Here is a 27666-nt window from a genome sequence, read left to right as displayed (position 1 = left end):
GCGTGGTGCCCCGCGGGGGCGGGGCGTGTCGACGCGCGGTGTCTCCGGCCCTGGGCGCCGCCGCCGCCGCCCGTGGGGAGCCGCGCGGAGCACGAGCAGTGGGGCGGGGCCATGGCGATGTCCGGCCGCGGCGCCTTCCCGCTGAGCCCCCTACCCCCCGGCGGCGCCGCTCCCCCCCCACCCGGCCCCGGGCCCGGCCTCCTGCGGGGGCCCAGCCCGGCCCCCGCGCCCGCCGCCCCTGGCTACCGCCCCCTGGGCCCCGCCGCCCAGTACCAGGTCAGTGCGCGTCTGGCGTGGGGGGTGCGCGCCCACCCCCGGCGGGTACTTGGCGAAGCCCCGCAACAGCTATGGGCCCCCCCCGGCTCAGGCCCCTCTGTCAGGACCCCCCCGCCAGCCCCGCCCCGCCCCCACATGTCAGCCGCCCGGCCTGCGCCCTGCCCCCGGCACCCTGGGGAGACGCTGGGAGACCACGTGTGTGGGGAGTGGGTGCCCGCGAGCAGCCCCCTGGGGGCAGCGCCCTTGAGCGCCACGGGCCGCCACTTGGGGACTTGCTCTTGCAGGGGTGGAGAGCTGCTGTCAGCCTGGTGGTGGGTAGTTGATGGGCTGGTTCAATGCCCAGGAGCCTTTGTGGGTTTTTACACTGCTGAGTCCAGGGGCCTGATGCCTTTGCGCCCTGAGCTAGGCACGACGCTGCAGGTTGGGGCACGGCTGGCAGGAGGGCTCCTGTTCAGCTGCCGCACCCTAAAACGTCTCAGAAACCTGAGCCAGTGCCACTCCAAAAGCCCAGGTGTGGGGCTATGCGTGTCTGCTGCCGATGCTTGGCTTAAAAAAGCACAGGTGCCAGCTTGATCAGTAGGTTGCTTTGCACGAAGCATGTTGTTCTAATTTAAGTGACAAAGGCCTGGATCTGGCAACAGAGTCTTCTTCCAAAAAATGTGTTGCACGCCTCGTTCCAGATGGAAAAAGCAGCTCATAAACATACTTTCCTGCCTGTTCATCCAGAAGTAGCCAGGGGCTAATTGAAAGTAGAGCAGGCTTTGTAACTCAGTGCTAACATGGACCAGGTGGGCCCCTGTTATGGCGGCTTAATTCCAAGTTGCCTCATCCAGCTTCTGTCCTTCCACACGCAATCAGCTGGCAGAAATAGAGAATCATGATATCAAGACTGATCTATAACTCTGCTCTCAGGCCCAGAAGCTTGTGGGTGGAGATCCCTTAGGAGTGGAGGCTATCATCACTATTACAGAAATTATTCTTTCTAGTTGAAACTGTTGTTGCAACTAGACACGGGGAGAGATTTGTCTGTGCTGTCCTCGGAGAGCGTGCCAGGGGACTCCCAGCAGAGTGCCCCTGCTCTCAAGGATTCCTGTGTCTGAGGACTTGCGCTCACCTTCTTTCTAAATTTGGCTGAGATCCTTTGTAAATGTCTCCGTGGATGTGTGGGTGGGGTGTTTCCTTGCAGGAGATGTCAGCTTGAGAGGGGATCTCCATTTTGGAGTGGATGAAATGGAGACGGTAACTTCTAACTTGAAAAGTAACTGAGCAGAAGCTTAGTGGCTTCCTTAGAAGCTGGAGTTTCTAAAGGTCCTCCTGGCGCTGGAGACTGCGTTATGTGTCTGGAGCTGATAAAGCTCCTCAGCAGAGGCAGGGTAGTTGCTTTCACTGGGTTCAAGGGGGTGTGTGTATGTGGGAATTTCCCTCCAGAGTTGGGCCTCCAGTAATATCTCCTCAAGATGGCAAGTCTGCTCATGGTGATATGGGATCTGGGGCATCAGTCAAGAATTTAATTCAATAGAAATCTTCTTGAATGTGATCAGTAAATTAAAAAAAAAAGAAAAAAGTCCAGATACTGTTGCAGATCTGTTCCCAGTTCACCCTTTGCATTAGCCATCTTTTCATTGTTCTCCATTGCTTTTATTGCTTGAAGTCCAGGGAAGCGCTGTTAGTAGCTGAATGTTAATGCACACGTGCTGTGTCAATGTCAGCAGCCCACAGTGATTGCCTGGATCTGCCCTAAACACCCAAAAGGAACTGTTGTGCACGGCTCCCTATCTGCACAGCAGCAAGATTCACTTGGAGGTCACGGGACTCGCCTTCTGTTTGGGTGAAAACAAACCCACTCGGGAGATAATTGAGCACAGATCACTTCAAGCGAAGGTGGTGTGTTCTACTTAACATTTTCCGTTTCCTCTCTTCTTCTTGTTCCTTTTATAACAGCTCTCAAGTCAATATTTATATATATGTTTTGCCATTGTGACATTACCAGAGGACAGGTTGACTGGGAATGGAAAAGGAGAGGAGGTTCCCACTTAGACCTTGTATACAGCCTCACCGTTGGCCCTAGGGGTGGAACTGGCCAAAGCAGAGCTGCTGGAGAGCCAATGAAGCAGTCCTCTGCTGTCTAGCACTTGCAATATGAGGAGTATAAATGTTTTAATTGATGCTCTTACTTTCTTCTTCCCCCTCCCCTGCAAAGTTATTCAGGTTGCCAGACTCCTGCATGCTGGCAGGATTAGCTTTGAACAAGCTGAAGCATTGCTTGCAGCCTTCTCTACCAGGCAAGGCTTGAAATGGAGGAGAGTGATAATTCAGCAGACTCTCCAGCTAGCTGCTCTGGCTCATCTCTATTCCCAAGCCTCTAGCCTTTCTTATTAGTTTGTAACTTTAAAATTAAAAATCCGGACACCTTAAATCTAGAGACTTTCTGCCTTACAAACTCTGTTAAAGCTGAGTGGGGAAATAATTTGAGTCACCTCAAAATACTAAAAGGTGAGGAAATGGAAGTCAAGACAATATGCCCTATACCAATTTCTGAGCATTAGCTCATTATGGATGTGGTCATAACTAGACTCAGAGACTTGGTGGCTAGGAGGGACCACTACTGTCTGGTCAGCCCTACGCCCCCTTCGTAGACTTAGAAACTGGGTTAATATATATCATAAATATTCAAAATGACAAGGTGTCCCCCACCTCCTTTGGTACTTTCAGTTCCATTGTAATAGGCATGTCCCTTTCAGTAATATTTTACCTTCCACATTACTGTAACCTTAGTATCTTCACGCACTGTACAGCTTTGTGTCTGCCTGTCTGATGGGAGGCTGTGCAGAAGTCTTGAGATTCTTATCAAGCTGCTGCATTCAGCAAAGGTTTGCAGTTTACGGGAGATGGAGTAGAGCAAGATGGAGGTAGATTAACAAAGGTGTGGTTGAGGGCTTGGGCTGAGATAGCAGAAGGTGGCAGGAGGAGGATAGAGACCTGAGCTGTTTTGGGGGGTGGAAGGGAACCTCTCTCTGCTGTGGCTGTTTGTAACCAGCATAGTCGAGTCTTTTTGCTTTATAAATGCTGTACCAAGAGAAAACGTCTCCTCCCTCATCCTCCAAGATATGTTCTTCCCAGAAGTAAATGACAGGGGTGCAGCGCCCTGCAAAGCTGCTGCCTTTTGTTATGTCAGTCCTCTAGGGGTACACAAGCCATATTGATTCAGATTCAGACCTATTCTGCTCTATTACGCCTTGCTGTGGTGGGGAACTTAATCTGTGGTTAGGCACAAAAGGACACAATACCCCTCAATGACTCGAGTCTGTGCTAGTGAGTGCTATGGGGCTCTTTAATTGGTGGATTATTAACATGATATGTTAATCCTTCTCCATCCTTGTGTGTCTGTTGGCTATTCTTACTAACTGTTCCAGCAGGGAGCTTAAGCGGCCAGCTCCCTTCAGTATTAGGAGACTTTGTCTGTATTAATCCCTCATGCATCAGTGGCATTAGAGCCTTTTGGCCTGATGGCTAGTAACTGGTGTTTCTGGACTAGCAAGACCCTGGTTCTTTGCATGGTGGCAGAGGGGTTGTGTAGGAGGATCAGGAAGCTGACGATGAGTTGAGCTTTGTTAGGGTTCTTGGCACTGTGTACATGCAAGGAGACCTGGTCACTGCCCTGGAAGTGCCTGCCAGCTAGCTCAGTCACGCGGGTATCCAGAGGCGCTCCAAGCATTGAGGTCCCTTGCAGAGGACACTTGAAGGCCTGAGGGTAAACACATTTCAGGGAAAGACTTGAAAAGGAGGGCAGCTGTTAGATCCCAGTGAAGAAGGATCCTGTCCTTGATGTATGAGAAGGCACAGGAGGCACGTGGAAGACAGGATCCAAAGTGGGAGTCTGTAGAGGAGCGGGGAACAGTGAGCAGAAAAAGCAGAGAACGTGGGCAGACAGCTATGTGGTCTTGCAATGAAGGAGATGCTGCATGCATTTGTTGCATATTCACCAGGACACTCGGGGAGGGGTGTGGATGAAGAAGAAGTGTGGTTTGAGTAGCTGGTGAGAAAAAGGAATATAGTTTTTGCATTCTTACTGTGCTGCTTCCCTGCCTGGCATAGGAGTACAGCCCTTTTAGACTAAGTCTTGGGATGGAACGTGCCAACCTAATCTTGCAGGAACCTGGGTGCTGTCTGTTTCTTGGATGCAAAGTACATGATGCTCTAATTTGATTAGAATTGGGGCCTCCCTTGTTTTTCAAGTCCCTGAGACTAGGGCTGAGCTTTAGCCAATTCACTGTGTTAAAATGGCTGTATATGCATGAGGGATCAGCTAGTTCAGCGATACACAGTGGCTGCTGGTCCTGCTTTTAGTATAGGGCCTATAGGAAACTGCCTTTGGCTGCTCTTAGAAATTATCCTTTACTGATGTTCTTTCTGCTGGGGTGCAAGTTGATGAACAGAAAGCTACATTATTTTCATGATCTGTTAGAAATGGCTGGATTGGTTTTTATTGGATGGGTGAGAGAGCTGCCAATGAAGCCTTGAAACCAGTCAGTTCAGTACTGCAGTAGTACCTTAGAGCTTCATTGTGCTGCCTGCTCTCTATACACAGAATCAGGTAGTCTCTGCTGCGAAGAACATAAAGTCTGTAATGGGTAACATGCATGCCAGCAGAGGAGTTCAGAGATAGTTTACCTGATCATTTCCCATCACAATTCACGGGAGTTCTGATATGAATCTGCCGCAGGCCACTTGCCTGTGGACTATTTTAGTGGGGACCAACTTTTTTGCCAGGGGTGCCATAAATTAGCCCCATAACCTCCCTGAGTGCCACTCTGATCCTTTTCTCTTGTCTAGTCTGTTGCTCTGCTTGCTTCCTGTACTGTGCTCCCTGCCTGATCCAGCGCTCTACTTTCCACTCCCTGCCCTGTTGGCCACTGCGCTGCCTGTCCCTTCCCCAGTCTGCCGTGTGCCACATGCCATGGCTGCCTAGGCTACTTGTGGTACCTGTGCCACACGTTGGCTGCCCCTGGGCTATTGTTATGCAGTTTGCTGTGCATGGTATGGTTGAGTTGGGCCTTGACGAGAGACTTGAAGTCGTATGAGTTGTGACTTTATGCAGTGTGGTGGTGAGGGGTTGTGTGAGGAAAGCAAGGTGGGAGAAAGTGCAAAGGGGTTTTCTGGAGGCAGCGGGGGTTTGCCATGCCAGAGGAGCAGAGGGGAGGGCTGCAGGGCAAGGAACCAGGAGTAGGTTTGGTGGGGGGAGCCATAATATGAATGGCCCTAATGGTAAAGCTGGAGAGAAGGCTGGGTGTGGTGCATCCAGTGGAGGGATTGGAGCTAAATGTCCTGGGCGAAATGCCAGGTTGCAAAGATCAGCTCTGGGAGAGGCTGGGGGAGTGGCGGGTGCGGGAAAGGGGGCTGCAGGAGTCCAAAAGGGCTTGGACTGGAGTTCAGGAGAGCTCAGTTCTTTAACCCAGCAGTGTGGATGTGCTCTTGTGTGAGCTGTATAAACCCAGCAGGAGTCCTGGTGTTTTGAAGGGTGGATAATATCAGGATTATACACCTGAGTTATACGTGCTTTGTGACTTGAATCCTCATGGGGAGAAAGGAAGGAGAGAGGGAGAGACAGCAGCTGAGCTCCTAACCCTGCCCATTCCCCACAGGAGGGTGCAGGAGTGTGCGATAATAGTTACTCAGATGTACAATGTTTCTGGGACCTGCCACCTGAGACCTGTTGTCACTCTTGTCTCTCTCCAGCAACCCTCGCCGTATGGGCTCTTTGGCTTCTCTCTTGCTTTCAGTCCATTTTTGCTAGCCAGGGTCTGGAGAGGGCAGCACCCTCCCTGCCCTGCCTGTCTGAGGTGCGACGGCCATCTGATTTTCCTATGATTTTCAAAGAAACATTTCTGATCCTGCTAGCTCTAACCTGTCGAGTGGAAAGCCAGGTTTCCTGGCACTCTCCTTCACGTGGGAACGTTGGGCCTTTGCTCCTGATTTCATTTTGCCTTAATGCTTACACTGCAGATTGAATCCCAGTCACTGTTTCTGTCTATGGACTCCTTCCTCCTCCTTTCCCTCCCCTTGTTTTCTGGGGCTTGTTTGCAGTGGTTTCACTGGTTAATGTGTTGTCTTCTGCTTCTTCTGTCTCTGCTTTCTGCTTCCTTCCTCCTGCTTGCAGGCCAGCTTGTGAAGGGTGTGCTCTCATCGGGTTGGGTGATGTTTTGTGCACAGGATGGCATGGGGCCAGCCTGCTGCTCCTGTCCTGTTCAGGAGCAGGTGCAGAGCAACTCGAGTATAACCTGTGTATCAGGTTACAAGGAGCACTGGGGCATCATGGTAGGGAAGTTGCTGGGGGGACCAGGATGTCTGAAATAAAGAGAAAAATGAGCTTTGAGGTGTGAGCCCTCCTGTTTCTGTCCCTTCCTTTAGCCTCTCCCTGGTCTCTCACTGAGGCCTTGTGTTAGCAGAGACCAGCAGAGCTGCCATCATAGGTCCTGGCATGACCACTGCTTTTTTCCCAGGTCCTATCGAGATAGCCAGACTCTGACCTATAATTTATGTAGCTTCACAAGCTGTTCTCTCTGAACCCAAGTATCTCAGCAGGTGCATGAGGTATTGTCAGGATGTGACTAAATTCTGTCCGGTGTTTCCTGCTGTTGCTTTATGTCCCTGCTCAGGCCATCGCTGTATTTACCTTGGGGGGTAGCCTGACTTTTGATGTTCCCTGTTTATTAAAATGCTGCTCATGTCCAAGAATTTGAGGCTTGTCCCTGCAGAAGCCTGTGGTTGTGGTCCAGTTAGGAGTGAGCACCTTCACTGCTGGACAACACAACAGTTTAATAACGCTGTGTTTCTCTAGTGCCTTCTGGCTGAGGATCACAGTGTGCTCCATAAACATCAGCAGACCGAGCTTCCCAATGTCTTCTTCCTCAGGCCTGGGAAACTGAGGCAGAGAGAGCCCAGGTGTTGGGGTGCAGTGTGGGGATTTTGCCCTTCAGCAGAGTAAAATGCCAGGTAAGCCTGCAGCTTCCAGTCTCCAAGGGATACCCAAGATAAGCCTGGAAGCGGAGCTGAAATCCTGTTTGAACAGAGTTTGTTTTGCCTATGTCGTAATGGCAAATGTGGCTGTTCAGGCTTGTGGGGATTCTGGAGGAACATGAAGGAAGGGCCTTCACCTGGCTCTTGTCCAGGCCTTGCTTCCAAAGCCCCAGGCAAGAGCATGTGCGGCTTTTGCTCCCGAAAAAATTTTAGCGTGTACAAAGTTTGAGCATGCTTTTCTGGCTTGAAAAGTAGAACATGCACCAGGAAAGCCCCATTCACTCTTTGTTTTTCAAGGCTTCACAAGGAGCAGTTGTAGGAACACAGAGGTTGGCTACAGCAATGGCTGCCTGCAGAACTGTGAAATGCAAAGCACAGCCAGGACTGTAGCATGGTCTGTAGTAGGAACACCATGGGCCCTGCCCCCAGGTCACCAGCCTGTCTGTGTTTCAGTCCCAGATTAATTTCTTTTTACTGCTTCCAACCATGTGCCCTGCACCCTGCCTGCTGCAGCGGTATGCTTTAAGTGGGGAACTCAGAGTTGGTTGTAGAGGTGCCATTCCTTGTTTTCAGTAGAGAAATGAGGACCTCTTGATGATTATTCTTGCATTAGGGCTGCGCCTTGAAAGATGCTAGTCTGTAGAGACAAGCCATTCAATTGGGACAAAGGAGTGGAGAGCTGGAGGGACGGTCCATCAGTTGCTTTCTGAATTGCCATTTGTTTCTCTTAACAATGTGCAACTCAGCTCTTTTGGCTTGGCTCCTTTCTGATGATCCATAATTACAGTTAGTCCTCCCAGTGTTTGTCCTGCTGTCAGCCTCTCAGAGCCTGGACCTGGCCTTTGCTTGAGAAGGGAGCCTTGGCAAATGCGTAGGTTCCTGTCATGTGAATGAGCATGCACGAGGAAACCTTCCAAACTCATGTTACACGCGATTGAAGCGGACTCCAGATACAGCTCTTAAAATGAATGAGGCCTGGGCATTGACCTGGGATGAACTGTTAAGCTGCAGCCAGTCCCATCCGTTCATTCAGCTTTGGCAGGGGAAAAGAAGCAAATGCTGGCTGTTCAGCATCTAAATGGCTCTGCTCATTTCTCCACTGGGAGTCCTGGATGTGATCCAGCATGTTCCATAGGATGTGACTTACGAGCTCTGCCTTTTGTTCCCCCCATTGCCTGGAGCAGTGTGGGAAGTTCTGGGTGGCAGGGTCAGAGATGGAGGGCTGTAGGAGGCAGCAGGAATGGGGCAGTGGTGCCAGCTATGTTCTGTTGCAGTGGGTGAATGAGGGTGGAAACTGCCGCCCACTTTGAAATCCAAGAGATTATCACTTGCCTGGGCAAATTTCCTTCACTGAATCTCATCCAGTAACTTTGCCTGCATCTTAGCCTGAGAGGGATCATGTTACTATACAAAGACCCTGAAGGGTCTTTGACCAGTTTTGCAGGTCACTTCTGTGCCAAGTGAGTTCCTAGGTGTTTAAACTGCACCCCGTTTGCACAAAATGGATTTGAGAGCAGCTGCCTTTGGGAAGGTGCATAAGGTTGATGGAAGCCTCAGCAGAATGAGGCCGGATCAATGTCAGGTTTTTGGACCCACCCTTGGAATTGGTTGGTTTGTTTGTACGTGTGTGAGTGCATGTGCATGTGCATGCCAGATGCAGGCACACACACCATGCACCCCCCCCCCACCGGGGTCTTTCCCAACAAGGGCTCAGAACAGTTTAGAGAAGAGAGCAAACCAGCTTCTAAAACAAACTGAATGAGAGAAACAAAATAGGAGGAACAAAATAACTGTAAAAGGTAATAGAGTATTAAAAGACTCTATATAGCAACCCCCCCTAAACCAGGGGTGGGTGCCAAACTTGCCTGCATCCCTGGACTGTGGGGTTTCTCCTTGCTGGATGCGGACTTGGGAGCCAAGTGACAGCAGCCGTGAGGGTGGTGCTCTGGGGGTTAATGCAGGAATTGCTTGCTCCCCCTCCCTAAATGTATGCCCATCAGGGTTGTGCCATTGGGAATTCAGTGGCAAGCCCCACTTCTGGGAGCTCTGCAAGCCAGGTTCAGCTTGTGGACTGTATGTTTGACATCCCTGCATTGTACAATATCTCAGCTTAGCCTGGTCTGCTGAATGGCTGACCAGAAAGGAGGGTCTTACAGCGCTTCTGGAAGATGTCCAGGCTTGGGTTCTGGTGGGCCGCAAGGGGTGGGTTGAGCTCCAGAGCCAAGGGGCAGCGACTGAGTACAGCCTCCCTTGTGTTTTTGCCAGGCAAGCTGACTTCAGACAGGCTCTGCATTAATCCCTGATGGGATCTCCTCTTCCTGCTGTCTCCCACTGAAGCTTTAGCAGTCTGACCAAATAACCCAGGAGGGCAGCCACCAGTATATGATGGATGGGTTGGTGACCCTTGAGGATTTGTTCCTGAAGAAAGTATTGGGATGTGGGAGTTGGGAACTGGGCATCCTGCACAGTTTTGCTTGCTGACAGAGCTTTGCCCAGGCCAGACTCAGACAGTACCCCCTTCCATGCCCTTGATCCATCTTGTTTTCTGTTTGTTCAGGCTCCAAAGGCCTGGGATAAAACAACATGTGCCAGTGCTGGTGGAATGACCTCAGCAAAATAGCAGTCCCAAGCTGAGGTACTTTTGATCAAGAGAAAACAAGGATCTCCTATCACTCCCATGCTTCTCAAGGTGGCACTCCTATGCTGACAGCATCATTCTGCAGCTCTTGATCCCTGTGTTAAAATAGTACAAAGTCCATCTACCTCCATTGACTCTGAACCTTGGGTTGTGAGGAACTGAATACCATTGCAGATTGTAAAACTTGCCATTGTGTCACTGTCTGCGAGTCACCTACTTGACACCTTAAACTGTGTGACACGCACTCCTGCTCCAGAGAGCTCCTAGCCCAGGTCAGTTAACCTCTTAACACATCAAAATACATTCAACTTGCCATTGTTGTCTGGTCCTGGGTTCTAGTGGAGGTAGGATAAAAGCTAGCTGGTTCAGTCTAATAATATTTCATGTTGGTGCTTCCCATTCTGGGAAGTAATCTTCTCCACAGAGTCCAACAAACTTCTTGGGTTATAGAAGAGGATCCCCAGTCAACTTCCCTGCTGCTTGGATCCACTGCTTTAACTCAGGCTGAGAAACACCAGGGTAGTAGGGGGTTCCAGGAAAGTTCCTCATCTTCCTCCCATGGCAGCTGTAGGACCTTCTCATCTGCAGAGTGACTCCCTAATGACATTGTGGGGCTCTGTGCTGTTTTCCCGTGATGGTTCCATATCTTCTGTACTGTTGAGAAAGAAAAAGATGTCTTGCTGACTGCAAATGTCCCATGTTTGGCCTCCAATCTCCTGGCTTGTCTGTAGTTAGGAAGTCTACCCATAAGTCCACTGATGTAGTTATCCTGAGGGGAAACCTTGCCAGGCTGCACTAGCTACTGCAGCATTTAAACCACTGCTTCTTTGGTCTGTAAGTGACTCCAGGGCGAGCCTTGGTGTTGCACCCGTGCGACTTTCTTTGGAACGGGCTGGCCCTGGCGATCTGGACTCCTGCCTTTGGTTTTCCTTATAGCAAAGGTCCTGCAAGCTGTGTTGGGCTCTGAGCCACTCCTGTGCAGCCCCGTCTATCTTTGGTGGGCTTGCACAATTGTAATGGAGCAGAGCAAAGGAAACATCTGTGCAGTTGCTCAAGAGGCAGTACTCCAGCCTTGCTGTCCTTGGCTGTTCCTCCAGGTGGAAGAGGCATCAAGCTGATTTGTGTTGCCAGTGTCTGCCCATCTGATCTCAACGGGCATATGGGGTGGTGGAGGGGATGTGCCTGGCAAATGAGAAGATATGGTCTTTAGGGCTTAGTGCACGCTACGACTAGGACCCTAGCCCAAGCTTCTCCAAATTTCACTTCTACGTTGATCAAAAGTGTGTACGAGCAGCTCTGTAGAACCGTTACGGTGGTTCTTCTCCACCAGAGCAGCAAGGGGGGAAATGAGGAAGGCACACTTCTGGAGGGCCATGGGGGTATGTGTTTTGGGAAAAGGAGAGAAGGGACTGAGAGACAGCAGTTATGCAAGGGGAGGACTGGGAATATTTGAGGAATGTTTCTCTTTTGGGGAGGGAACCTGATATATGTGGGGGTAGAAAAGCTGCGAGCCACAAAAGTAAATGCATAAAATGTCCCCAGAAAGTTTTTCATTTTCATGACCAGGTAAATGAGGGCAGATTGATGCACGTGGCATTGTTTGAAATGCTTGTTAGCCAGCCCTGGAATATCCTGTAACTAGAAGGACCTACTCGAGATACAATTATTTAGGAGGCTGTACCAGCAAGAGGCTGGCTCCTTATTGCAGCAGCAGCATCAGTTCTGGCACTTCTGATGTTTCTGTGACCAACTTAGAGAAAAGTTAGGTGTGCTTAGGTAGAGAGTTGGGAAGGGTTTCCTGTTAGGTTAGTGCTTTTGGTGGGACCTGGGGTCTCAGGATGTTGTCTGTGAGCATCAGAGCCTCTTGCTCTTAGGTTGGCAACGTGAATTCAGCCCAGCTGAATAAGAATTAAGAACTGCTTTCTTTTAAGGGCTGCGAGGCTCCTTTGGAGATGAAGTTGGTGGGTCTCTGCTTCAGCTTCCCCTTCACAAATGACCACTTTGTGCTAACAGGCCTTTTGAGGGGAGTCTGTCATCAGTTGCATGAGCCATGGAAACGATGTCCTGGCCTGCTCCCAGAGCAGTGTGTGAGGGAGGTTTGCCTTGCTGCTGGCTTGGAAAAAGACCAGGCCCGCTAAACTGATGCCACTTGCCTGCATTGAATGCATCTGTTTTTTTCAGGTGAAATTTCAGGTTATACACAAGCTCATTAAGGTCACATAATGTCACCTGCAGCAGCACAAAGTGTGGCAAAGATGGATGCCCCAGGCGATAAGATCTTTAAAACAGGCAGCTGGAACAGAGGGCTGTAGGACAGTCATCTCTCCCTCTGCAGCCTGCAGGTTTCCTTCTCTCATTTTACTGCATTTGCCATGCCTGGGTAGAGCAGGCTGAGCTGAAATCCCATTTGGAGGTCTTGACTCAAGCACTGAGTATGCCAATTGTCCCCAGGCAACAAAGGCCTCAGCTTCTTCAGTCTGAGCACCTGCAAAGTGCTGCCACTGTTTGTGACAAGCCTCTCGAGTCTCTCTCTTGTGAACCCTCCTCCCAAGCAGGCCAAGCTCAGTAGACAAAGGTTCCTTCTTTCTGGGAGCAACTTGTTTGTAGTGGTCCTCAATGGTCCAAGTCTGCCTTAAGATGTTGGGCGCAAGAGGAAGGAATGGTGAACAATGGGCGCTGCCTCAGCATGTCCACAAGTGCTGGCAGCGATGAAATGTTGCCCTGCTGGCTCGGTGACTTTCCCAGCCACTCTAGCTTCTTGGCACTGAGAAGCCCTTTTTTGATCCCACAAAGCAGGCAACTAAGCCAATACTGGAGCAAACTAAGGACTGCAGAAGGGCTCCCCAGCCAGGGACTGCTCTGGCAATATGTCAGATGGCAAAGGGCAGTGTGCAGCCTAGGAAATGAGAAACTGACTGCAGGTCTCTATTCAGTGCAGCCCTGCTGTCTGCAGAGACTGTGGGAATTAGCATGGAAGGCTTCATTTCCCCCATTAATGGCCAGCAAGGACAATCCCTGGACTTCCAGGTGAAGAGCATGCCGCAAAATATATGGCCTGTGCGGCTGTTTTGGAAAGCAAGGCGGCGGGGGAAGGGGTTAGGCTTGCAGTCATGGACTTCAGTCCCTGGAGACCAGAGGTCACAGGGTCAAACTCCTCTCCAGATGCATTGTCAGTACTTGTCTGATGTAGACTACCTCCTTTGCCTAGATGGGACCTTTGCGTCTCAGTGAGATTCCCTCCTCTCCCAGCGGTCGTGTGGGTCAGTAGTGCCATTGGGGACACTGGATTTTCTCAGCCTCAGCCTCTCCCTAATGGTTATGGACTCTTCTCTGAGCTACCCACACCTCATTTGTAGAAGTGATATCAATAAAAAGCTGATTTAAATGGGAGGTGGATTTCTGATGCCTGCACGTGTGCCCTACGTCAGGCTGAAACCTGAGGATCAAACCAGCACACGGGTGCTGTGCTGTCGGGGCACTGTGCCAGCATGGAGCCAACAGTGGCCTAGTTCATTGTGGATATCTGCCTGGTCCTAGTGCTGTAGGATCCATGTGGCAGGGAGTTGGTTCCTACAGCACAGTTACTCTTATGGGTCCCTCTCGCTAAGAGCCTTAGCAGCGAGAGCCCAAGTGGTGGGAGCTCTGTGCTCTGTCCCAGCGTCTCCCCCTCCCCGAGAGGGAAGTGAAACCTGCCTGGACTCTCTGAAGGGGATTCCCCGAGCACTGGCAGCAGGCAGCAGCCTGTTCAGGTCCGTTAGTGTGGGGGGTGGAGGCTGCCTGCGGTTTGCACTTCTGCATTTTTCTGTTGTTTCCCTGCTTGTCTGTTTTGCAGTAACCCAGGCTGCCAGTTGGCGCACTGGCCCTACCCTTGCTGCTCTGCCAGTGGGCCCCTCCCTGCCCTGCACCCAACAGTGCTGCTTCTGGTGCTCCATGTCCCCACCCTGTGCTGCAGCTCACTGAGTGACCGTTCCCTGTGCCCCTTCTCCTTGCCCCCTTGCAACTCAGCAAGTCACGATGCTCTGTGCCCAGCCTGGGGGAGAGGGTGCATGTCTGCACAGCGCCCATGCTAAACTGTATACTTCCTGGTGCGGGCAAGCCTGTAGTTACTCTGTGAATGGCAGTAACAGAGGGAGGCTATAATTTGGGTTCCCTGTTACCAGTGGTACTTGCTCCCCAGGCCTGTCTGATCAGGGCTCCTCCTCCTCCCCTGCCAGGAGAGCTTCTCAGACGCAGGTTGCCCGGCCAGTGCTGTCACTGAAGCAGGTGTGCAGTTCATTCCCCGGGCTGCATTGGTCACGGGCCTTTTTAAGGTGCTTGCTGGAGCTCTGGCCCCTGCTTTCCTGAGGTCACGCCTTGTTCTGTCTCTCTCTCCCACCAGCGCCCTGGGATGCCGCCAGGTGCCCGGATGCCGATGACAGGGCTGCAGGTGGGGCCGCCTTCAGGACCGCCGTATGGATCAGCCAGTCCCATGAGACCAGGCCTGCCGCAGTCGATGATGGACCCCTTCCGGAAACGCCTGCTTGCGCCACAGTCACAGCCACCACTGGCGAGCCAGAGGCGAGGGTAAGGATGTGATCGTTACCCTTCTGGGTAGGGCATGATGTGAGTGAAGGCAGCTCCTCCCCTGGGATCACACAAGTGGAGAGAGAACCTGTCACAGCTAGGCTTAGTGCAGTGGAGTAGGGTTGGGCTCCTGCATCCTGCTCCCAGCCCTATTATGATCCTGGGCAAGTCACTGGGCTTTCTGCTATCTCCCTTTTACCCATGTTCAAAAGAGGTGGCTGGTGCCTGGGCAGAGGAGCTGATTTCCATGGCTGAGTGGCCAGCATGCAGTATGTTGGAGTCTCTCAAGATAGCGCTGGGGGGAGGCGGCCTGAGCAGGGATTGATTAGATCTCGGCTCTCCTGCTCTCTGCTCCATTTCCAGTTAATCAGCGCAAGGGAAGGATGTTCAGTGGTGCCGAGGATTTCTAGTCCCTGATTCTGGACTGGCTAGGGGCCTCGCTCTCTCTCTCCCTTTGAGTGGCACCCCTGGCTGCTTGTCTTTGGCAGAAGCGAACGTGGATTTGGAGATGGGCTGTATCTCTGTCCCCCCTGATATTTTGTTGTTGTTGTAAAAATCTCTCTCTCTTTATATAAAGTTATATATATATCAACGCTCTATCCATTACACCACAAAAGGATTAAACCTTTCCCATTACAGAAATCCGTACCAGCAAAAAGCCTGCTGGCCACCCGAACCTGTTACAATATCCGTAAATGCGTGCAATGCACACAAAACAAACTAAGTCCATGCAGGTCCCTCAGACCAGCCCTTCCTTCCTTTCTACCCTTGCCCCACTTCCAGGGTCACATAATTGGTTCAAACGCCCTCTGTTGTTGTTGTTCCAGCTTCTGCTGGAGGACCCGCTGCTGCTGTCGCTGTCCTCTGATCCGCTTGCCTGTTCCTCTTCTTCACTTCTGGGTGGGGGTTGTATGATCCTGTGCCAGATGTCCCTATGCCAGGTGACATTTGCTGTATCTTCTCTGTCCTCTGCTGCCAATTTCTGGTAGTAGATCCAGAGTTTGCTCAGTGCCATTTTCATGCAGCCCACTACCTCTGCGTCTGTCTGTCTGTACAGCAGGAGGTTCCTGGCCTTCCACAGGGCGCTCCTGATGCAGAACGCAAACTGGTCAAAACGGGGCAACAGTCTCCCCTGATGTTTGGCAAGGTGCCCATACAGCGCTGCTTCACTGTTTAGCTGGTTGACACTGGTCACTGCTTTGCACAGCTGTTTTACCTTTTTCCATACTTCCTTAGCGTAGAGCCAGAGGAGATGCTCAGTTATTTCTGTGGCCCCGTGGCAGCTGGGCCACAGGCAGCTGAGTCTCCCCAACTGCCCCTCTCTCTGTCTCTGGGCCCTCACTGGCAGAGCTCAGTGGGCTATGAGCCAGTTCAGGTCCCTGTGATCTTTGTGCAGCTCTTTGTGGTGGATGCGCTCCCACGTGGCCTGGCATGTGTTGCCTGGGAGCAGGTCCACGGGAGACGTGAAATCAATTACTGTCACTGTCTCTTGGATCTTCCTGTGGTTTCTCACGTTCGCTGGGCCTGCATTCTGCAGACCATACACGTTGTGGCACTGGTTCAGGGTCTCATAGAACCACAGGGCTCTCATAATCCACGGTCTATGGTTGGTCAGGGTGAATACCCCCCAGTGTCTAAGGATGTGCCCTGCAAAGTACCTCACAAAGCAAGCGGTTTTGGCCTCTGCGTCCGTCACCAGTTTGCAGATCATGCTTGCATACTTGGCCCACAGGAATAGGAGGATGTATGGCGTGTCCCTGCCCCTGGCCCTCTTGTCCTTGTACAGGGTCTTCCGGGAGACCTTTTTCCATCTGGAGCCCCAGAAGAAAACACACACGGCCCTACTGGATCCTGTGGTATGCAGCTCTTGGAGGCTTCCTCCCCCACTTTGGTCTTCCCTGCAAACCAAACTGGGGGGGATGTGTGCTGTGCTGGCAGTTCCCGAGTTGTTTATGGTGCTGCTAATCCCTTTGCTCTGTTTCTGTTTGCACTGGGGTTTGTTGACTGCTCTGGGCTGTTTTCCCAGGGCAGGATCTCCTGGGCCTAGTGGATGCTTGGGTCCTTTCCCTGCCAGACCTGGACAGTGGAGCCCAGTTAATTTGATGCCTGCTTGCAGGTATATTGCCCCCAGCCCTGCAGCTGGCCCTGTTGAGCCACACCCTTGGTTTTGCATTCCCTTAGCAGAGCCGAGGGGTAATGGAGGCCAGAGGTTCCCGGCACTCTGTGTGCTGCCACGGAGCTTGCTTCTTGGCCACAGGCTTTGTGGGGCGGGGGGGGGAGGGGAGAGGCTTGCTCAGGGGAATCGCTGGGCCTGTGCGTCTGCGCGACATTCCTGGGCAGAGCTGGAATTCTGATCACTGGGGAAGGGGAGGGAGGTGGCTGGCCTGTGCCGAGTGAGGGATCCCTCCCCTGGAGCAAGACATGATCCTGCAGGGCTTCCAACTTCACTCCATCCATAGCTTTAGTTGTGGTATGACTGGGTCTTGTGCTGAACTGGTATAGCTCCCTTCTCAGCCACCTGAGGGCTGTTGGGCAAACCTGCACCTTCAGCCACAAGCCAACATGTTCTTGGCCTGGGTTCCAGCTGTCTTTTCAATGGAATAGAAGAAACCCCACCTCCAAAGACCTGTGAGTGTTGGTCAGTGCCCTGCCCCCTTTTCCAGAGAAACATTTAAGCTTGCATGAGCAGTAGTTTCAGACCTTTGGCCTCCCAGGTTCCTGTGTGAGCTGCCCTCAGTGACCATTGGCACAGTCTTGGGATGGCAGGGCATGAGTGCTAGAAGCTTTTAGGGGTACCATGGTGTCCACAACAGCCACTTGAGTGCATGAACAACACATGCCCCCAGCGACTGGGGGGGCACAGCAGCAGTGGGAGCGCAGCTGTGGTAAGTGTGGAGCTCCCACAGAAACCACTGGCAGTGAGCGCCGACCAGGGGTGGGCAACCACCCACAGATGCTGCTGGCAGCGTTGGCAGCAGCCAGCGGCGATCACTGTCTGCCTGCAGATGCTACCGGCAGTGGCAGGGGGTGGTGAGATCACTGACTGCCTGTAGACACTGTCGGTGGTGGAGGGCAGGGGGATGAGTGACGACTGGCCACAGGCGCCACTTACAGTATTGGCGGTGCCTTTTCATAGGGGGTGCACCGCCATGCTTAGGGGGTGCACATGCGCTTGCGTGCACCTCCTATGTGTTGCCAGTGCTTGAGTGCCAACTGCTTTAGGAGAAGCCTCCAGCTTTGCTAGGACGACACAAGATACTGGAGTCCTTCCACAGCGCTCCTGCAGTGCATGCAGAAGGGATCTTTGTGTGGACAGACCAAGTTCTTTGGGTAGTGAAGGTCTCAGTCTCTGCTCCAAGACAGCCCTCTGTTGCTTCTGCCCTGATAGACCCAGTCTGTCTGAAGTCTCTCATGGGCTACATGCCAGGTGCAGCGATGTGGGGGAGTATCTGGGAGGGCCGTGGACAAGACGCTTCTCAGGGAGAAGGGATGGTTTCTCCTCCTCTCTAGCTGTTCTGTCTCAAATGCAGCACAGCTTTGAAACTATGGAGCTGGTCTGGTTTGTTCCCTTGCTGTCAGCCAGGGATGAATTTGCAGGAGGATTTGGGGAAGGCAAGGAGGCTGCCAGCATTCTCAAGAGTTGCCATGACCCTTACTTAGGTCTTTGGGTGGTTTTGTGCCTGCACCACACACTGCAAGCTGGAGTCACCATGTGTGCAAGTGTGACAGTACAGAAAGGAGTCACAGGCCTCCAGTGCCAGGGACCACTTGCTTTTGCAGACCACATGTGCAGCAGCCTGGTGCAGATGAGGTGAGCATGAGCATGGGGTGAGTTGAGAGATGAGGCTGATCCAGGCAGTTCTGCAGCTCCTGCAGTTATCCTGTAGTTCTTGTCTTAGCCTCACCCATGCTGTGACTGTTGCCTGCCCTGGCAGGCCTGAGAGATCTCTGAGCAAGGGGTTTTGTTTGGGGATGGGGCATTGTGGCTCAGACTTCATACCTGGAATCACAGCTGGGAGTTGGGATATTGACCTTGCCAGGACTGTTAAATTACAACAGTCCCAGAACAGGATTTGCTGCTCTAAGAACTGTTTTCCATTGGGTCCTTGCAGCTGGAAATGGTAAAGCACAAGGGTGGACATTATCAGGTGGGGAAACTGAGGCACAACAGGGTAGGAAGCATCTTTCCCAAGGTCACAGGAGAAGTTAGCATGACCACAGAAGAGAACCTATGAATCCTCACTATCCTGGTTTCTAAGATACACTGCCTGCCCTCCTGGTAGACACTCTGGGCTGGGTCCTAAGCTCTTATGTATTATTTGTGTCTGGAGTAGGGGTGAGGACCTCCTGGTCACAGTCCCATGTAGGTGACTTGTCTACCTAATGCACAGCATCTCCTGGTGTCTGGGGTCCAGGACTGGTTACCATCTGGATATACAGACATTCTCCCCCCCACCCCCCAAGAGAAACTCTCCTGGGAGTAGTTTAACCCTCAGTATTCCCAGGTTACTTTTCTCCTGGAGTGGCCATTTTTTACTGTGGGAGAAAAAGCATGAATATCTGTATGCTTGTGGTTTCTCTTGGGAAAGCAGCAACACCCTGGAGAAACTGGATGTCTGTGTGAGGCCCTACTGATCAGCAAATTAGGGAAAGCTTCTCTGTTCAATTGGCCTGTAAAGTGCCTGGCAGGTCCCAGCTCCACAGGCTGGACCAGCATCTGAGCCTGGGCAGTAAGGCAGGTTCCTTACTCTTCAGACAGGCAGCAGGATACACGTTATCTCATGTCCCCATGGTTCTCACTCAGCTCCTACTGGCCTGTGTGCTTTTTGCAGGGTGAAAAGGAGGAAGATGGCTGACAAAGTCTTACCACAGAGGGTAAGTGCTACCTTCCTGATGATGAACCAGGCAAAGAGTGTGGGCGCCATCCCCAGGCTAGGGTGCACTGATGTCAGTGGACAGGGCACTAAGAAAGGGATGAAAAGGGACCACCTCCCTCCCCTGGGTAGGAGTAGAAACATCCCTGGGGTCTAGAGCCCTTCTCAGTGATGTTGGGGATGAGGGGAGACGAGATCCTTTATGTAGCTAGTGGGGGCAGATGATCCCCCTGGCTCCTCCCCTGCATGGAAGGGGAAGAAGTGATGGTGCCTTGGATTCTAGGGGACCTCTGGAGCAGTGCTCTTGTGCGGAGCCTTTGACTTTCATGATGTGCCATGTCACAGCCCTAGAGGTGAGGTTGCTCATCCTTGAGCTGGCTGCTTAGTAGTCACCACCCAGGACTGTGCTGGCAGCAGGGAGTTCTTGGCTCCTAATCACCCTCACAGAGGAGGCTGCAGCAGGAAGAGTGGGAAGGGGCTGCACCCTCATGTTCTGGGACTCACCCGGGAAGAAGGGAAAGAGAAGGAACGAAAGGCCAGGCCTTCAGCTGCAGGGTTTGAGCATGAAAGCAGTGTTCTCTGCAAGGGACAGCTTTGCAGTGCTCTAGGATCCACACTTTGCCAGGTGGGGTGAGCTGGGCTTCCCTTTGCCAGGGACCATCTGGTGAATTCAAGGTGCAGAGTTTAGTCATTTGTGATTGGGGGGATGTGTGTGGAAATGGTAGAAATGGTGCAGGACTTAGTGTGATGGATGCCCCTGGTGGGGTGGGGGTGCTCTGTAACTGGTTCTCTGTCTGGTAGATCCGGGAGCTTGTCCCAGAATCTCAGGCCTACATGGACCTCCTGGCCTTTGAGCGCAAGCTGGACCAGACCATTGCCAGGAAAAGGATGGAAATCCAGGAGGCCATCAAAAAGCCCCTGACGGTATGAGGCATCATCCCTGGGAAGGAAGCTGTTGCCCGGACGGCCCCAGTTGGCTTGGGAGGGCAGAGGTGCTCAGCATCCAGGACTCTCAAGAGCAGGGAAGCCTGGTTGGGGCATTGCCAGCTTGCTGCCAGATCTGAGTGTCCCTGTATTTCTTTCTCTCTCTCTCTTTCCTTCACAGCAAAAGCGGAAGCTGCGTATTTACATCTCCAACACCTTCAGCCCGGCCAAGGAAGAGGGGGATGGCGGGGAGCGTGTGGCCTCCTGGGAGCTGCGTGTGGAAGGCAAACTCCTGGAGGATGTAAGGATGTGGGCAGAGATGCCCTTGCATGCACCTGTGTTTGTACTCCATGCTGTCTGGTGCTACCCAGTGGGGCCATGGCAACAAGTTTCTTTTCTCCAGCTGAGCACATGGAGGAGCTGTGCTGTGCCCACTTCTGCTCACTCACCACCCATCCCTACTTCATGCAGGTGGCCAGCTCATACCCCTGTCCCAGCCCATGGTTTACCTTTGCTAGCTGGAGAGCAAAGCTAGTATTACATGGACTCTGTCTGTGTTGGTGGACTCTGTCTGTGTTGGCTCATATGCTCTTGTTCCTACAGCCCTCTGTGCTGGGCTGCGAGGTTGTGTAGAATTACTGCACAGCCCCTGGTCTCAAATGCCAGCAGGCTCCTGCACTATCCCAAAGTGGGACCCGGAGCACTTTGCCTGGCTGTATAGTCTCCCTCCCTCATATGTCATCAAAGTATTCCCTAGCCAACAACCCAAGGAGGCCTCCAGTGTCATTGAGTTCCTCCCTGCCTCTCCCTGTACCCCGAGAGTCCCTTGAGCTTGCCCAGGCCTGGCATGTGTCTGTACTATGGCGCCCCACAGCACCAACAGGTCTGCTGAGCCGAGCCCACGAGAATTCGCCAAGCAGCTGGGTTCAGTGCCACCTGCAGGTCATGCCTCTGCGCTGTGGGTGGGGCTCTGTCACGGGGTTTCTGTGCTCCTGCCTGCCTGGCACTACACCCCCAGGGCCACTGGGGCTGGAAAGGGGGTGACTGAGGCCCACACTGGCTTGTGTCTTTCAGCCAAGCAAGCAGAAGAGAAAGTTTTCCTCCTTTTTCAAGAGCCTTGTCATTGAGCTGGACAAGGAGCTCTATGGACCAGACAACCATCTGGTGGAGGTGAGGTGTCTCAGCAGGTGGGGCTGAGGCAGTGGCTTGTCCCATGAACCTCCTGAAGTGGGTCTCTGCTCTGCAACCTCAGGGATCCCTGGGGCTGGTCCTGTGGGTGGCTCAGGAGAGTAGTGGAGCTGTGGATTGGGATATAAGCTCAGCTGAATCTTCCCTGCAGGTGCTTGGCCCCTGGCTTTCATTATGCACTAGCAGGTCTTGCTGGGGATAGTTCAGTGTGAGAATGGGAGGCAGCTTATATGGGTGCGGGCCATATTGGATCCTCACTGCAAGGACTTGCCAATGCTCCCTCCAGGCTCCATGATGGCTTTGTTTTGTTTCTCTGTGTTGGTTGTTGGCTGTGGCCAAGGGTGGTGGCAGTGGCATGGCTCTTCTCCCCCTTACCCCCCCACCTGGGAGACTCCCAGCAGCAAAGGGTGGTAGCTCTGCCACTGTCTATCAGAGTGACCCCCCTCTGTTTAAGCCTTTTATTCCCAAGATTGACAGAGGGAGCAGAAGAAGGGTTGGGGAACAGTTTTGGCACCAGTGCACTCTTAGCTGCTTCCCCCCCACCTTCAGGGTGAGGCTTCAAATTGCTGACGGGGCTCACAAAGTGTAAATAACTGGGGTGAAGTGCCCTCTTGTGGGCATGGTGGCAACCGGCTTTGTCTTGTCGGTTCCTGCAGTGGCACAGGATGCCCACAACCCAGGAGACCGATGGCTTCCAGGTCAAACGCCCTGGCGATGTCAATGTGAAATGCACCCTGCTGCTTATGCTGGACCACCAGGTAAGGCTCCATGGGAGTCAAGGATGCAGGGTGCTGCCTCCCTTCTCTCTCCTCCCCTTCCCAGCACTGTAGGAGGGGGCGGGGAGTGGGGTGGCTTTGTTGGCCTGACTCAAGGGAGGATGATCATGGGAAAAGTCCTTTCCCTTCAGCAACAGATAGTGGCCTGGTGCTGCTGGGTATTGAGCCTAGGAGAAAGCAGAGCAGCAGACAGTCAGCCCTCAGTATCTCCTGGCTACTTGTCTTGGAGCTGGAAGGGAAGGGGGCCTCAGCAAAGGTGCACAGTACACCTGCCATGTGGGGCAGGCAGAGAGTTCCTCTTCCTTAGTTTGTGCAGGATTTCTCTGTGGTCTACCCAGGGACGCACATGTACCAGGTCCCGCAGAAGAAATCCCAGTAGATTCAAGGCCCCTGTGAGGAAGGGGAGTGCTGGCCCCACAGGCATTTCTAATGGGGACGCTGTCATTGCAGCCACCGCAGTACAAACTGGACCCTCGCCTGGCTCGCCTGCTGGGCGTCCACACCCAGACCCGGGCCAACATCATGCAGGCGCTGTGGCTCTACATCAAACACAACAAGCTGCAGGACAGTCATGAGAAGGAGTATATCAACTGCAACCGCTACTTCCGCCAGGTTAGCCCCTGCCCCCTTGTTTGTTCCTGCTGCCATGCTGCTGGGCAAGGCTGCTGTCTTTGTTAGTATGGGTGCCTTGGTCCCTGATGTGCTGGGAAAGCCTGGCACCTTCCTGGCTCCCTGCAGGGCCTAGTATGGGACAAGGGGCAAGGGCCTTTCTGAGACATGCCCACTGGTGCTGCAGCATGGCTCTGGGGCCAAGATTGTCAAGGGGCTGGCTGCCCCTTACACCAGCTGCTCCTCCACATGTCCCATTCCTCATCAGCAGTTCTGACAGCATTTCTACCAGCCACGAGATGGGTCACTAATCCTTGGCTTGTATTGGCAGCTATTCCCATCCCCCACAAGCCCATCCTGCTGCCTGCTAGGCAGTACCTCTGAGCCCTACTCCTTTGGGTGCTTCCAAAGGATCCCTTGCCCCAGACGCTGCCAACGCTCTGGTTTGTTCCCGGCTAGATCTTCAACTGCATCCGCATGCGATTCTCCGAGATCCCCATGAAGCTGGCAGGGCTGCTGCAACATCCCGATCCCATCATCATCAACCACACCATCAGGTGCGGCACAGCTGGGCATCCTCATTGGGCTCTGGCAGGGAGGCTGCCACTGGAGCAGGAACAGGAGCTCAGCTTTGGGGCCTTCATCCTTTCCCACCCCCAGCTCTAGAAATGCTTTCCTGAGGAGCCTGACAGAAAGCAGTTTGTTCCTGGGCTGTGCTTTTTCTATGCGCTGTGGCTGGACAGGCCCTAAACCCAGGGTGCAGGAGTAGACAGGGTTGGATGGCTCTGGACCTGGAGGCAGAAACCTATGAAATCTGGTTCAGGAAAATTGGGCTTCTCACCTCAAGGGTGCAGGTCCCAAGGGCAGTGGGAGCTGACATTGCCCACAGTGGTGACCCACAGAATGTGGAACAAGTTGGGGCATCTTGCTGCGATATCAGTGAGGCTGAGGTTCGTGAGGAAACTGGTTTTCCCTCTGGGGTAGGTGGGGATTGGGGGCTGCCTGTGACCATCTGCCCAGCTCCATGGCTGGCTGTCCCAGGCATCCCCCAATGACTTGGTCTGTGCCTCACCAGTGTGGATCCGAATGACCAGAAGAAGACTGCCTGCTACGACATAGACGTTGAGGTTGATGACCCTCTGAAAGCCCAGATGAGCAACTTCCTGGCCTCCACCACCAACCAGCAGGAAATTGCCTCCCTGGATGCCAAGGTTTGGGGTGTCTTTGTGCTGCCCAGCTCTTGCCCTGCCAATCAGGGAGACAAAATCCTGCTAGGGCAGACGGTGCCAGTGCCCTCTCCCTGCCTTAGTAGCTGGGATCCTGGCACACTGGCTGAGCTGTTAGTCAAATGCCAACTCTTTCCCAAAGGTACTGTGTATTCTAGTACCTCTGAGCCTGGGGTGTAGGGGAGAAAGGCTGGGCAGGGGGTGACTGCCAGGGATGCTCACAGGGGCTGATGTCAATGTACCCCTCCAGAAAAAGGAGCCAGTAGGGTGCCCCATGGTCTGTGCATGTTTCTCTGTGTTGTGCCCACTAACATCAGTCTAGTTTCAGGCTGGCAGGCTAAGCCCTATGAGGCAGCTGGTAGCTGGCTTCCTCCTGCTGCCAAACCCCAGGCCAGCCCAGCTAGAAGAGGGCTGCTCCTTCCCCTGGGACATCCTCTCCCCCATGCTATGGAAGGACCAGATTTGGCACCCTAAGATGGTCCTGACTCTGTCTGACCAGAACCAGCCCTGCCCCAGGTCTTTGCTAGCCAGCTCCATCTAACTCAGCTACTCTTGGTAGATCCACGAGACCATAGAATCCATTAACCAGCTGAAGACGCAGAGAGATTTCATGCTGAGCTTCAGCAACAACCCACAGGACTTCATTCAGGAATGGATCAAATCCCAAAGGAGGGATCTCAAGGTGAATTTGGGGCCCTGGTAAGAGGTGGGCTAGGGAGAGTTGGGGGCTGCACCAGCTTGTGCGGCAGGGCCCTAGACACACAAGCTCCAGAAGGGACTGGTGCAGTGTGAACAGCTGGCAGGGCTGGGGCATGCCCAGAGCAGCTCTTTGTGGCCACTGTGGAGCTGCAGATCCTGAACTCATAGCACAGTGCCAAGTCCAGCAGCAGCTGGTGCAGGACTTGCCTTGGGAGCATCCCTGCAGGTGGTGCTGCCCTGCCAGGATTGGAGGGGGGTTTTGCTTGGGATGGGAGCTGGGATTTGTGAAAGCAGGAATCTGCTTCCCACTGACTCTCCCCACGCTGCTGTGCTAGATCATTACAGATGTGATTGGGAACCCGGAGGAGGAGAGACGAGCGGAGTTCTACCAGCAGCCCTGGGCACAGGAAGCTGTGGGCCGGCACATCTTTGCCAAGGTGAGAAACCCTGTGGGGCTGGCCACTGACCAACTGGCTGGGCCGCCTTTTTTCCCTCCCCCCAGGTGAGTCCCAGAACATGGGGGTGCAGCCCCTTCCCACTCTGTGCCTGCTGCAGCCTCCTGTGTGAGGGTGATTAGGAGCCAGGAACTCCCTGCTGCCTGCACAGTCCTGGGTGGTGACTGCTTTGGAATGGAGCCAGCTTGGGGGGGTTTGGAACCCAGTGTTGAACCCTGATAAAATACCTCCTTTGTAGACCAGGAGAAATGTATTAGATCACAGTAATCTGGACCTAGGACAGGACTTGCAGTACTGCTTGGGAAACTGATGAGCTGGGTATTGGTGCACTGATGGGAAAGCACTGGCTGAGGAGATTATGGGTGATGCTGAAGGGAGGTGATCAGAGCAGCTCCTTCAGGTTTGATGTTGAAACCTGACTTTATAATTTTGGCCACAAAAGTTGGTGGTGCTCAGGTTTCAACAGCTTGCTCCTATGTGAAATGGCTGTGGAGAGGGCACTTCCAGTAGGAATAGGGAAGTCTGAGTGCACTTTTGAGACCTCACCTGGAACTATGGAAGTTCTGGTTGTGCTCCAGATAGATGGATAGAAACTGGAACAGGTGCAGAGAAGGGCCCCGAGGACCAGTGGGGAAGCAGAGAGCCTGTCTCAAGAGAAGAGGCTCAAAGAGCTGGGTTTGTTTAGCTTTACAAAAAAGCAAGGGCTGAGGTGTAGGGATGCAGTCATCCTCTTTTATCACATTTGTGGGGGCTGAACTCCAGGGACAGAGAGGAGCTGTTGACAAGTGGGACTGAGGGACTTGTTTAGGTTGGAAGCAGGAGGGAGGTGTCCATCCATCTGGAACAGCCTCCCAACAGAAGTAAATGGGGATCAGGCCAACCTATCAGGTTTTTAAGATGAAGCTTGATCTGTTTTTGGACAGGATTATAATGGTGTGTTGCCTGCAGTCATAGGGGATGGGACTCAGTGATCCAGGAGGGCCCTGCCAGGCTTATGTCTGGGAGTTTTGGCTTGCTTCCTAAAAAAACAACATTTCCCCCTTCCTAAGCAGCCCACTTCTTCCCAAAACCAACACCGTCCCCAAGCACAGCTGATTGAGGGGGCTTCCATCCCTGGCTGCCCCTCAGGCTGGAAGGGTAGACAGCTCTAGGATCTCTGTGGCTGTTCTTAGCTTCCCTGTCTGCAGGGTGTGGGATCTAGGTTATACTCACTCGGTGGCTGTGGAACTGACTTCAGCCACACGGGTTTGGCCCAGCTGCAGGTACAGCTATTCAACCCATGCTGTGAGGGCCAGGGGGATGGAGTGGGCAATGCAAGGCTCTGGGCATCAGGCCATCTAGCATCTCTGGCAAGGCTGGGATTGTCCCCTTCTCCTTCCCAGCAACTGGAATTTTTTCAGTTATCTTCACTGAGTCCCTTCTGCCCAAACCTTTCAGGGTGTTGATTGTGGACTTGGGTGAGGCTCAAGCCATCTCTTAGTCAGGACAGAAGACTCCTGGAAGTAGAGAGAGAGCAGGGGTAGACAGCCTTTCTGGCTGGGGGTCAGGCTGGTGGTTGGGCACTAGGACCTCAGTGCTGCTGGTGCTTGTCCCTGCAGAACTGGGAGAGTGTCCACAGCTGAAGCCCTGCATCTGTGAGCCCAATCTACCCCACAGGCTGTAGGTTGCTGATCTGTCCCAATGTGGCAGAGTACATGCCCCTCTAGCACTTGGCAGGCACATGGAGGTGTTTCCCCAGGCCCCAGCCAGCCTGACCAACCTCATGCTACCCTCTTCTCTTTCAGGTGCAGCAGCGTAGACAGGAACTGGAACAAGTGCTGGGGATTCGTCTCACCTAGTGGGCTGGCTGTGGCTCAGGGGCTGTCCTCTTCCCCTCTCTTCCAACACCTGAGCCTTACGGTACTTCTTACTGGAATCAAATACAGCACTTGCACAAAGCCTGCGACCGGGGGCTGAGCCACTAGCACCCCGAGAGGCTCTCCAGCACCACAGGGCCCCCTCTTGGGCAGGAAGCTGTAGCCAAAGGCAGAAAGGGGTGTGTTTGGGTCCTGTGGGACCCACGCAGGCTCTGCCTTGTCTCTCTTAGCCATTCTTTATTTCAGCCCCCCTTGCATTGATATTGCTAGCTTTCTGCAGTGTGCTGTTTGCTCCTCCCCCCAGTGTTCAGTGCAGTCTTCTGTCCAAACAGCATTGCAGGCTCACTCCCTTCCCCAGGGAAGGAGGCTTGGAGCTCTCCCAGCTTGGGTCTGAGCCCTGGCGGAGCTGTTGAATGATGGGTACAAGCTGTCCCGGCTGTGCGTCTCTAGTGACTAGTTCCAAACACTCTGGCTACAGAGCTTGCTCTGTGCAACACTGCCACCAGCAGCCCAGTCTGCTCTGGTACTAGCTGGGAGAGGGCACCGTTTGCTTTCTGCAATTCCC

The 27666-nt window shown here is 53.2% G+C and overlaps 1 protein-coding gene across 1 annotated transcript; it reads left to right on the top strand.

Moving 5' to 3' along the window:
- On the top strand, positions 1 to 27388 carry SMARCD2 (SWI/SNF related BAF chromatin remodeling complex subunit D2). Its single transcript, XM_090044730.1, has 13 exons — positions 1 to 276; positions 14310 to 14494; positions 19327 to 19369; positions 20170 to 20292; positions 20474 to 20593; positions 21367 to 21462; positions 22137 to 22238; positions 22707 to 22868; positions 23325 to 23422; positions 23941 to 24076; positions 24651 to 24773; positions 25126 to 25227; positions 27030 to 27388. The coding sequence occupies exons 1-13, from the start codon at positions 112 to 114 to the stop codon at positions 27081 to 27083; spliced, it is 1509 nt and encodes a 502-aa protein (XP_089900856.1). The 5' UTR covers positions 1 to 111; the 3' UTR covers positions 27084 to 27388.
- Positions 27389 to 27666: the final 278 nt, after the last annotated feature.

The sequence above is a fragment of the Crocodylus siamensis genome, chromosome 4 (assembly GCF_052110815.1).
Source record: "Crocodylus siamensis isolate JL-2025a chromosome 4, ASM5211081v1, whole genome shotgun sequence".
NCBI classification, from domain to species: domain Eukaryota; kingdom Metazoa; phylum Chordata; order Crocodylia; family Crocodylidae; genus Crocodylus; species Crocodylus siamensis.
The sequence above is the reverse complement of the archived record's forward strand: the minus strand, read 5'-3'. Positions and strand labels throughout refer to the sequence as shown.